This window comes from Hyposmocoma kahamanoa, unplaced genomic scaffold, assembly GCF_003589595.1.
Source record: "Hyposmocoma kahamanoa isolate Upper Pololo Valley unplaced genomic scaffold, ASM358959v1 192, whole genome shotgun sequence".
NCBI classification, from domain to species: domain Eukaryota; kingdom Metazoa; phylum Arthropoda; class Insecta; order Lepidoptera; family Cosmopterigidae; genus Hyposmocoma; species Hyposmocoma kahamanoa.
In genome coordinates, this window is record NW_020653719.1 from 5,497,412 (window position 1) to 5,508,396 (window position 10,985).

General features: G+C 39.8%; 1 protein-coding gene across 1 annotated transcript in view; it reads left to right on the forward strand.

Annotated features, from left to right (window-relative positions):
• The window catches only part of LOC113226671 (AT-rich interactive domain-containing protein 4B), a 20,396-nt gene extending 9,446 nt beyond the window's left edge, over positions 1-10,950 (forward strand). Inside the window, exons 12-25 of the mRNA XM_026459392.1 lie at positions 29-248; positions 957-1,161; positions 2,808-2,907; positions 3,156-3,302; positions 4,599-4,641; positions 4,710-4,805; positions 4,890-6,798; positions 6,879-7,078; positions 7,312-7,506; positions 7,711-7,879; positions 8,404-8,504; positions 8,867-9,019; positions 9,599-9,739; positions 10,183-10,950. Of these exons, the coding sequence (XP_026315177.1) occupies positions 29-248; positions 957-1,161; positions 2,808-2,907; positions 3,156-3,302; positions 4,599-4,641; positions 4,710-4,805; positions 4,890-6,798; positions 6,879-7,078; positions 7,312-7,506; positions 7,711-7,879; positions 8,404-8,504; positions 8,867-9,019; positions 9,599-9,739; positions 10,183-10,214 (3,711 nt within the window). The 3' untranslated portion in view covers positions 10,215-10,950. The remainder of the gene's footprint in view (positions 1-28; positions 249-956; positions 1,162-2,807; positions 2,908-3,155; positions 3,303-4,598; positions 4,642-4,709; positions 4,806-4,889; positions 6,799-6,878; positions 7,079-7,311; positions 7,507-7,710; positions 7,880-8,403; positions 8,505-8,866; positions 9,020-9,598; positions 9,740-10,182) is intronic.
• The last annotated feature ends 35 nt before the right edge of the window (positions 10,951-10,985 follow it).

Sequence of the window (10,985 nt, forward strand, 5' to 3'; positions counted from 1 at the left end):
AGAAAAGGAAAAAGAAAAGGAAAAAGAGAAGGAAAAGGAAAAAGAAAAGGAGAAGGAAAAGGAAAAGGAAAAAGAAAAAGAAAAAGAAAAAGAAAAAGAGAAAGAAAAGGAAAAAGAGACAACTGAGGATAAAAACATTGTGAAACCACGGTGTCGTTCGGAATCCAAGACACGAACAACTACGCCGTTGTCATCCATCAAAATCGATGAAAAGCGTATTCCAAAAAGAAAACCGTTGTCGTCTAAAAGTACGTATCTATTTTGTACTTGTTTCTTTGTGCACTTGTACTATAAGAGGTTATATAACTTTTTCTTATCTTAATGACGTTTTCTATATCACAGACTGTTTATGCTTTTAGATATATATACATAAATTAATTAATATAAATCTTTAATGGCCTAAGCACTCGCCTTAGAGTAGACGCGTGCCCAGCTGTGGTACGTATTAATGAGTTGATAAAATCTTTAATAGACAGCCGCTTGGCCAAAATATCATCTGCAATTACCTGTTAAGCGTGATGTGACCTACCATAGTACACGTTTGTCTAAAAAATACCTATTCACTTTAGCCTTGAATAGCCATAATTTGTATTTTTCGGAATTTATTAATATGTTCGTTCATTCAGAGTTTCTATCGAAGATTTATACGGAGAAGGGTTAGACCATAGTCCACCACGGGTGGCTCAGTGTAGGTTGAGGACTTCTTACGTTTTCTAAGGGTTTCTTCGACATTCAGGTTTCATCACGATGTTTACATTCACCGTTAGCGAAAGGCATTACTTCTAAACATTCACAAATGTACGTAACTTAGGAATTAAAGCCATACGCTCTCACAGGGATTCGAACCCTCGACTTTCATTTAAGAGTTAACCATTCTCTCACAAGGCTACCACACCGCTCCGTAATACGCAAACAATAATAATACAAAATTCTGCTAACTTAATTTGAATTCCCAGCAAGTGAAAGTCCCAGCACGAGTACGTCGCGAGCGTCACGAAGGCCACAAGTTTCCACGGACAGTGACAGTTCGGGTCGGGCTTCAAGATGTGGTATCACCAAGAAGATGCAGTGTCGACGCAGCCAGAGCGCTAACTCCGCCAGCAGCGGCAATACCATTGCTTCTAACAGTAGCAAGAGGCCACGGAAGAGAAAAAGTACCGAGTAAGAATGCTGTTTATTATCAGATTTCCTAAAGGGTATTTTAAGATTACGAAATTGACTAATTTCAGTGTATTATTTGACGACTTTGCACCCCGTCACGCCATGCCTCACGAATGGGCGGGAAGCGAACTGCTAAAATTGATAACATGTGTGTGATTATGGATGACAGATGCATAGATTTTGTGTGTAAATGAAATGAAGCGAAAGGGTTGCGGAACCACCAAGCATAGCACACAAACGACGTACTGCTTAGGAGTGTCTTCAACAAGTCTACTACTGCTGTCAAGCTGGTAGGTGTGGTTCTCTCTGGCAAAAGGAGAAATATAAGATCGAATATGAATTAAAACTCAATTTTTTTTGTCATAATGCATGCTATTAGATGCCAAAAAGTCAAAACTGAGAGTTTTTGAGACGTTGTTACAGACGTCTTACGTAAAGCTAGCACGATAGGGCGCGGTTTTCGCAAGAGCGACATAAAGCGCGAGATACTGCTATTCTCAAATACAGATTTCGCGACTTAAGTCGCTCACGCGCAAGTCGCACCCTCTCGTGCTAGCCATAAGGAAAGAATAGTTTATGTTCAGTGATTTGAACGGGTGGGTAGGATGATTAAACGTGGTGAGTAGAGTAAAAAGTGTTTTAGGTTGTTTTGGTGGTAGCATGGTGGGAACATGTATGTCTTCTTTTAATTTATTCGATATTTCGGAACGGTTGCACGCACCATGATCACGAATTGACTGACCAGTGGCAGATGACAGCTTTAAGATCAGACATATCTGTCTACCCTCTTTCTCTGTCGACGGCATCTCGATTACTTGTAGCGTTACCATTGTCACTCACTTTTTTCCAACAAACCACACTTACTGTAACCACACGCGAAACTGAAGTCAAACTATTTTTGTTTTTATTATTGTAAGGACTAAGAACCCGATTCCACGTTTGGTCTTTATGATGTTGATGAGCTTCTCTTGAGAATAGTGAAGATGGATGATTTGACCGTGAAGATGGATTTAAACTATCTAGTGCGTGGAATCCAGTGCGGGGAAAGCGTGTAACCGTTCCAAAATATTGAAAAATCGAAAAGAAATCATATCGTGTTAAGAAACCTGCTGTTAGTGATAGTCATGTATGTCTTTACTAACTGTACTTTTTAAAATTTGTAATGATTACTTCACTCAGTATTACTATAGTATAATAAGTATGGTAAACTCCATTCATACGCAGCGATGCGGCTTATTGCTGCACGCCCGCCGCCTGCCGTGTACGGACGTACAGTCGGTGCCCTCACTTATGTATCCACTATTTGTATAGTACAAATAGTGGATACTTAAATGAGGACACCGACTGTACAAATTCGTATAACCAGCGCTACGTAACACGAGTGCATCACAAAATTACGTGAATGTGTGCGTCCTTACACGACATGCGGCGGGCGTGCACACATAAAATAAAATAAAATAAATACAAACCGCAATGCTACGTGTGGATGGAGTTACCATACTTGTCTTATTATGGTATTATTATTAGCAACTGCTAGCTCATTTCACGTTTTACAAAGTGACTGTCTTCCTTTAATTATTATATTTCAAATAAGTTGTCTATAACGTAACTATCAAAATAAGGCAATTCAATGTTGTATTTTATAGACCATCAACAAGCGAGCCTGCTCGTAGAACCTCCAACGTGAAGGCGCAAGTCGGAGATAAACTCAAAGTGTACTACGGACCAGCGCAGTCTGAGTCAAAGGTAAAGGTTAGAGTTATCTAAATTTTATTATTTTACTTTTCCACAACACTATCTACAAGTTATAATGGCTATACCAAAATTTAACTAAAAACCTGTGCCACGTTTTAATGAACATATCTAACATATCGAAATTGAATATAATGAATCGCTCTTTTTTTATAATCACATACTTTTGGATAGTTCCACTCTCAGTTCTTTGTTTCAAAATTTTTAATAGGACTTCAAAGATGTAACAAATAACTCAACAGGTAACGTACGAAGCGAAGGTGATCGAGGTGTCGGCGGAGGGCATGTTGCGCGTGCACTACACCGGCTGGAACACGCGTTACGACGAATGGATCAAGCCCCAACGTATTGCGCTCAACGTCACGCAGCACGAACAGCGCAACAAGAAGGTACCCGCTTTTTTGAACCCACCAAATCTCGCCGTTTGTTTAGACTATACAGAGTGTAAAATTACCCTTAACGAAAACGAGAACGACGTATTCTTCCCATCGTTACTATTACTTTCTTGTGTGGCGCCGTGTCTGGGGAACTGCTTAAGATAATTAATGTTATTTCTAAATTTCTTATAAATAAACATATAATTCTTCAATTCACAAGTAAATGAGGCGTTTGAAATTACAAAAACCATAATGAATATCGAATTCACACATAAACAAACGCGTCAGCCACACGGGTAAACGCACTTAGACGCGAACGCCCATTTGTGGCACCGAACACGTCCTGCATTAACTAAAACCTAAATAAACTGGATATACATCGAGGATGACTGGGAGTTTTATTTTGTCTTTAATACATTTGTAATATAGAAAATTATAAAAATGAACCGAACGAATTTATAGAAATGCGCAAAAGGCGCTTGTGTCTTAGTTTAATGTACACTATGCGTATATTTTGGTTTAGTTATGAATTTTTTACACCCTGTGTATAAGGTGGCCCGGAAGTGAAGATCAAAACGAAATCAGGAGGTAGGATTGATGATTTCGAATCGATTTGACTACTACATCTGTAAATTGATGGTTCAAACGTTATTCAAATTTTTTATGTTTTTTGGAAAAATCACTACATCATCCCTAAAAAATATTCGCAAGACTTTTGAAGTGGTTTTTTTCTGCATTATGTTTCTGAGATATATATCTTTTCGATAGAACTCTTCGTAAAATGAGGTAGCAAATGTTAATTGCAAACAACCCTTTGGTGAACAATTTTCTGTTCAAAACTTTATTTTCAAAAGAATCTCACCAAAATAAAATGTACTACGGAAAGGCAGCCAGGGCAGAAAAATTAGTACATTTCATGCAGATTTTAACGATATATAACACATGGTATTTTTTTCTACAGTTATACAACCTGTATACGAACTGTAGCGTACTACCGACGAAACTTTCACTGGATTCATTTATGTTTATGTTGTTGTTGTGAATATTCCTAAGATTCGCACGAAGCGTTACGCTTCCACATTTATATGACGAACGATTATGGAGGGAAATTCCCTGCCTGACTACTTGTTCCCAGACGTTATAACTTGGACCGTTTCGAGGCGAGGGTGAATAGGCATAATTTAGGTACATGTTCCATCGTGGACCTCATCGTCACTTTCCATCAGCTGAGATGAAGGTCAAATGTGCACTTACATTTTTATAAAAAAAATATCATTGCGTTAATGGCTGTTTTGTTTATTTGTCTAGAATACCGGTACAAGCAGACGCGTTAGAGCTAAGAGAACAGAAGGTACGTAATAACTGTTGAATTTGTATTTGTAAAATTTTTATGCCTAATGTGCCTTTTATTGTCTGTAGAAGCTTCTGCGCGTTCTGATACTGACAGTGACTCGGACAGCGAACGAGACGTCAAACGTCCTCCTAAAAAGTCTGATGATAAATCTAGTTTAAAACGTAAGTACTCATCATTTACCGTTATTATAAAAATAACGCAACAAACCAATATAAAACTGATTATAACTATATTTCCTTTTACAGCCCAGTCGAGATTAAAAGACGCGGCGAAATCAAGCGATAGCAGTAGCTCTAGCAAACCTCGTAAGAGGCCTATGAGAACTGGTTCAACGCCGACAACCGTTTCACCCCCCAAGAAGCAGCGAACTAGCGTACCAAGCCACGCGGGCCGCGACTACGATCTTAACGAAATACGATCAGAACTAAAGGGACTCCATACTGTCAAACAAGAACCCGAAGAAACTGTAAAGAAAGAAATTAAACAGGAAAAAGAACCAACCGCCACCCTTGCGCCAGTAGTCATACCCCCTCCCGAACCCTTGCAACCTGAGAAAAAAGAAGAAGATGTCTATGAATTTAAAGAACCTGAACCTTTTGAACTAGAACTACATGATGAAAAGAAAAAACGCACGCACAGGATATTTGATGACATTTCACCAAGTAAATACACTTCTACGTTGTCGAAATCTTTAAGCGAAGAAATCTCTGAAGATCCCCTTAGAACCAGGCCATCTCTTCGATCCCCTTCACTATCCCCCTTCAGAGAATTTAATGCATCTCGTGATGTTCCGGGCCGTCAAAGCCCTGAAGAGGATACCAAAGACGATTTGTTTTCTATGGATGATGACTCCTTTCAAGACGGCAGTTCTGGTCCTATCTTTGAAGGTTTCACGCCAGCAAAAAATCAAGAGACCTACTCCAAAAAAAGTAAAGTGTCCAAATTACGGGAATTGATCGATGATTCGCCTGAAAGTCCTGCAGATGATGAACAATCTTCGGATGATGAACAAGAAGACATCATTATGAAAGAAGACGACAGAGATTCAAGTACACCAGAAACTTCTCCAATCGAGACGCCTAAATCCCCGGAACCAATAACAGAAGAGGATTCAAAATCTGAAAAAGATTCTGATCCTATAAAAGAAACTACTGTGTCCCCAATAAATATGCCAATAGGAACACCCGATGAAATAGATTTGTCTCAGATTCCGGAGCCACCAACAACGCCACCGCCGCAGAAGAAGCTAGACTTAACAAAGATAGAACTTCCTAGCACCACTATTGATGTAGCTAGCATACCTATGCCTGATTCAACACCCAATGATACTATAGAAGATAAGGATCCGAGCACACAAGAGGAAATTAAACTCGATTCTATACCACTTCCCAGTTCTGAACCCAAAGACTCTGATCTCAAATTGAAAATCGAAATAAAATTAGATCCTGAACCCGTGTTATTAAAGCAACCCTTACTAGAGCCTCTTTCCAGTCCTTTAGTAGATACAGAGGAAGATAAGTCAGAACCTGACAGTCCTGCACGCTTAGACGTCATACCAGATCCGCCTCCAGGCTTTCTTTTACAATCTGAGGGACCTAAGATAGCTGAAAAACTTCTTAAAGCTATTAACAGCGCAAAAAGATTGTCCATGTCGCCACCTCCAAAAGAGGATCGCCCGAGTACTCCTAAAAAAGACCTAAAAATTACAAAACCTGAAGGTATGATATCACCTATTTCGGGAGAATTGAAGAGAAGTATTACGCCTACAAATAAAGCGGAAACATTGAAACCATTAAGCAAAATTGAGACTACTAAGAAAGGAAGTCCTGAAGTTGGGACTCAAGGTATGAAAGATTCTATATTTGGGGAACCGTCGAATTTGACGGACGCGAAACGAGACGTTACGGAAGTGAAGAAAGTGAAACCAAAGGATCCTACTCCACCAAGACTGCAGAGTCCGTTAAGTATTTTGGAAAGGCGGAAGAGCGTAGCCGACTTGCCTCTAAGTACGCCTGGGAAGAATAATAAGGTTCTAAGCGATACTATACAAAAATTATCGAGTCAAATCAATCAGGCCGCGGCAAATATTCCTTTACCATCGTTCCCACCCGAAGAAAGAAGTGAATCCAGCGATTCCGACGATTCTGACAGACGGTAACTTACAATTGCTTACGAACTCAAAAAGAATATTTATTGTTTTTGAAATTGGATTTATTATATGTTCAATATTCCAGGTTAATAATAGACAAGCTGACAGTTGAGTGGGGCAGCGGTGTTACGGAGCCATGTCGAGAGACCGCTGTTGCAAGCAGCTCAATGACGGCGAAAGTCACTGCCGCTCGCGATCCGCACATGGGCAAGTCGCCCGGCGAATGGAGCGCCGGTGAAACTCTGCTTATGTTGGAAGATGCTTGCAAAAATGAGAGGAAACATAGTAAGTATCTGTTAGAAATGACTCGTGTACTTGCTATGTTACCCCACAGTATGCACACTCAACTCGGTTGTTGTATTTATTGACAATGGTGTCAAGTCCGTGCACACTAATTATTTTTCGAGGAAATGGTCTCGGTCTCACATTGTCAACAAGATAGAAAGCAACATTAGCTATAGCTGTAGTAATCAATGCGAAGTCTGTTGTAGTTTATTCCAATACTACAATATGTTCAGGTGCCAACGTGGTGGTAGCGGGTAGCGGACGCGTGGGAGCGAGCGGGGTTGCTGGAGACGATGACAGCAATCTGTCTCTGCTGTTATGCTCGGAGACTATTCCCGGCTCGCCCGCACCCGACGCGGAACCCGCACCGCCGAGGCAAAGGCTGCACATGCCCTTCGCCTGCGCACCGCCGCATCATCAACATAAAGGTATACCTACTTATAATTCTATTTATTTATGTACTTTGAAATATTGGCAACAATTTTGCATCGTAACTTAGTTAACTTTTAGCTGTTTCTACTATAAATACGTAGACATATTTTTTCTGTTACCAAAAATTATTAAGTGGTTGTATAATTATTTCGACGAGTTCATATAAAGATGTAAAATAACACGATCACATACTTTGTTAGCAGAAGAAAGGCGCGGCGAAGGGTCACGGGAAGCAACGGTGGGCGGGGGCGGGGAGGGAGGCGCAGGAGGGGCACGCGACGGCGCGGGCTGGACGCGCCGCGCGTTACTCGACAATACGCCACCCACCACGCCCGACAGCAGCGTCGATATGTCGCCGCAGCCGCACAGGTGACTATTCAGTCAATCTTCTATTAGCAACCAATGCACTAACCAGATGATTCTCAAAGTGATCTATATTTTGATAGCAGTAGAGCTCCTTGTGAAAGAGTTCATCCAGGGAAATACCGTCACCGTACCTGTTTCTGCCGCCAAGCAGTAATGTGAGCATTGCTGCGTTCCGGTTTTGTACTTTAGAAGTTGATGATTTTGTAGAAATTCAATATTAAAAAGGCAGTGGTCTACACAAAACAAAAAACCACGTGGACTACCAAATTAAAAAGTTGGGAGTCTCTGCCTTAACCTAACCGGTTCCGAACACTCGGACACAGATCGACATGAAATTAAAAAAAACCCGATTCGATTCGGTGTTTTATCCAATTGGATTCATCACCCGTGTTGAAATGCTGTGTACAAAATACCAAGTTGTGGTCTGCTCTCATCTATCGAAGACGGTTTCAGCATTACACAATCACCTTTACAAATATTGCCTTACTTTTATCCATCGAGTATATATATAACCTTTTATCTTATAGGGAACGGCGGATATCAGAACGAGACAGTCCTTCAGAACGCAAAGAAGACGAGGATGAGCCTCGCGGGAACGACGCTTCGATGGATATTGATAAACCTCATGGTACATATGTATTATTTTTATAAAATTGTAAGCCAAACAATCATATGGTTTACATTGTAGTAAGCTGTCACAGTCTGTAATGAATTACGTAGCACTGAAGGAACCACAACCAGCATATTGCCGATCTCTCAAATAGCACTATCCAAGCATCTATTTTTGTGAGTATTGCAGTTTCAGAACTATCTGAAAGAAACTGGGACTACTGCGTGGCTCTGCGCGTAAAAACGTAAAAATCATGATTGTAACTACATCGCCCGTTTGCCAGAACAACGTGTTATCTCTAATACATGGACCTAAATAAATAACACGTAACACGTGGTTCTGACAAACGGGCATTATGTACAACTAAATTTCCATGTCAGGTGTTCGGTCACGCAAAGCATCGGAGAGCTCGGGTGTAGGAGTAGGTCCGGGCAGAGGCCGTAGGCGCGCACGCCGTGACACCGACGACACGGCACACGCGCATACAATCTCACACCACGCACCGCTCAAGTACAACTTCTACGTCGATCTAGGTAACTATGAGTACCACATAATATTAACCTGTACAATTACACTAATTCTATACAGTACCACCATTCGCACTGACTGATAGTCAATTAGTTTCGGCGACTAACTCCGGCATTACACTACACGTTTTTTTGCAGTATAAATCCGAATTGAATAAACAGAGCGCATATTTACACATACAAACGCACATCGAATATTGCAAAAAACGTGCAGTGCAATGTCGTGTGAACGGGAGCTGTCTTGGGGCCTTAGTGTTACTTTTCAAATATGTATACTTCAGTATCACGTTTGCGTTAAGATTTTAATTTAAACCTTATATGAATACCATTAAGATCTAAATAAAAATAATAACGCAAACGCGGTACTTCAGTTTGAGTGATTACACTCAGGCCTTCGTAGTTAACTTAAAGAAACAATAAGTAGTTATCAGAAACAAAAATCCATGCTTGTTTGTAGAAATTGTATCAGTATATCCAGTTCTTGCTCACTGACTGCTGTGCAAGAGGCCATTACTAATAGATATAAAAAAATGTAACACAAGTGGGTTTGATTATTATTATTAATTATCACTTTGTTTACTGTAGATCCGTCTTGGGATTGTCCGATGCGCATTAACGTGCTTATGTCACGTCTGACCGACCTACGCAAGGCATATCATTCCGTGAAAGCTGAGCTCGCGGCTATCGACCGCCGCCGCAAGAAGTTACGTCGCAAAGAGAGAGAAGGTGACTTTCTCACACATAAAATTTGCAGAATTCTCATTGACTTACAAATAAATGGACGACGGGTCTAATACAAAAACCACGAAAAAAATGTCCCAAGTCAACCTATTCGAAATTTAAATTGTAATGTCATCGCAGTATCGCGCTGTCACCTGTCAGTCGAACAAATGAAGACTAAAGCGGGGTGTGGCGCTCTGTATACGATTTTAGCGCCTTACAAGTGCGGACACTTTTTAGCGCGGACCCGACGTCCATATAATTGTACGTCAATGAGAATTCTAGATTTTTTATTTGAAATCGGAATGAATTTCTTCTTATTTTACAAAGTGCGAGATCTCCGAAATATCGTTAAGTTCACAATTACGATTCTATATTATGAACTAAATTGATATATTAATAGCGGAAGAAAATACCTAAGGTTTTCACACGAACAACTTCTGTTTCAGCTGTGAAAGCCGCTAAAGCGGCGTGTTCATGATGACAGCTGCGCTGACGTGCTTCTACCTAACAAACGCGCACGTATGCACCACGACGCTTATTCGTTTTAGAATAGGCGTTCGGCTCCGCCACTTGCTATGCATGTGGATTACAAATTTCAAGTTCATTAACACCATCTACTATCGATTACTTTGCCATGTGTTATACCATCAATGAAATCATCATTTTGATGAAATATCACTTTATTTTTTCGTTATTTTATTTTTATTGAAATGACTATTGTAGCGATCTGTGTAGTAGATGTAAGTGTTTTATTGTAATATTATATAGGATTTTATGATTTTAAAATGATTGATGATTTCTAATCGTACTTTGGAGAGGTTTACGTTGCATCGCCTTTTTAGTATTGAAGAGTTTCGTGCAATAAGCAATGGAGTGTCGACTATGTTAAATTAAATGTAGAACAGTGATTTTTTTGGAGCATTACAAAACTGCACATAATTACGATGAAGACTGATGGATCGAAATAATAACATGAAATATTGAGACGACTATTTATTTCCAAAGTATATGTAATTTCTCAGATTTATTAACGAGTTTACTTTGAATAAACATTCGTAATGGATTAATCTAGATATTTTATTTTAATTGCACACCTTACATATAATTTGTTAGGAATAAAACAACACACTCGTGTACAATAGCTTAATTATTACCACCAATAGAACGTATTGCATTTATAAAGGTCAACCGTGAATACACACTAAACAAACCACTATGATAGTCAAGGATATAACAAAATGTATTCGAT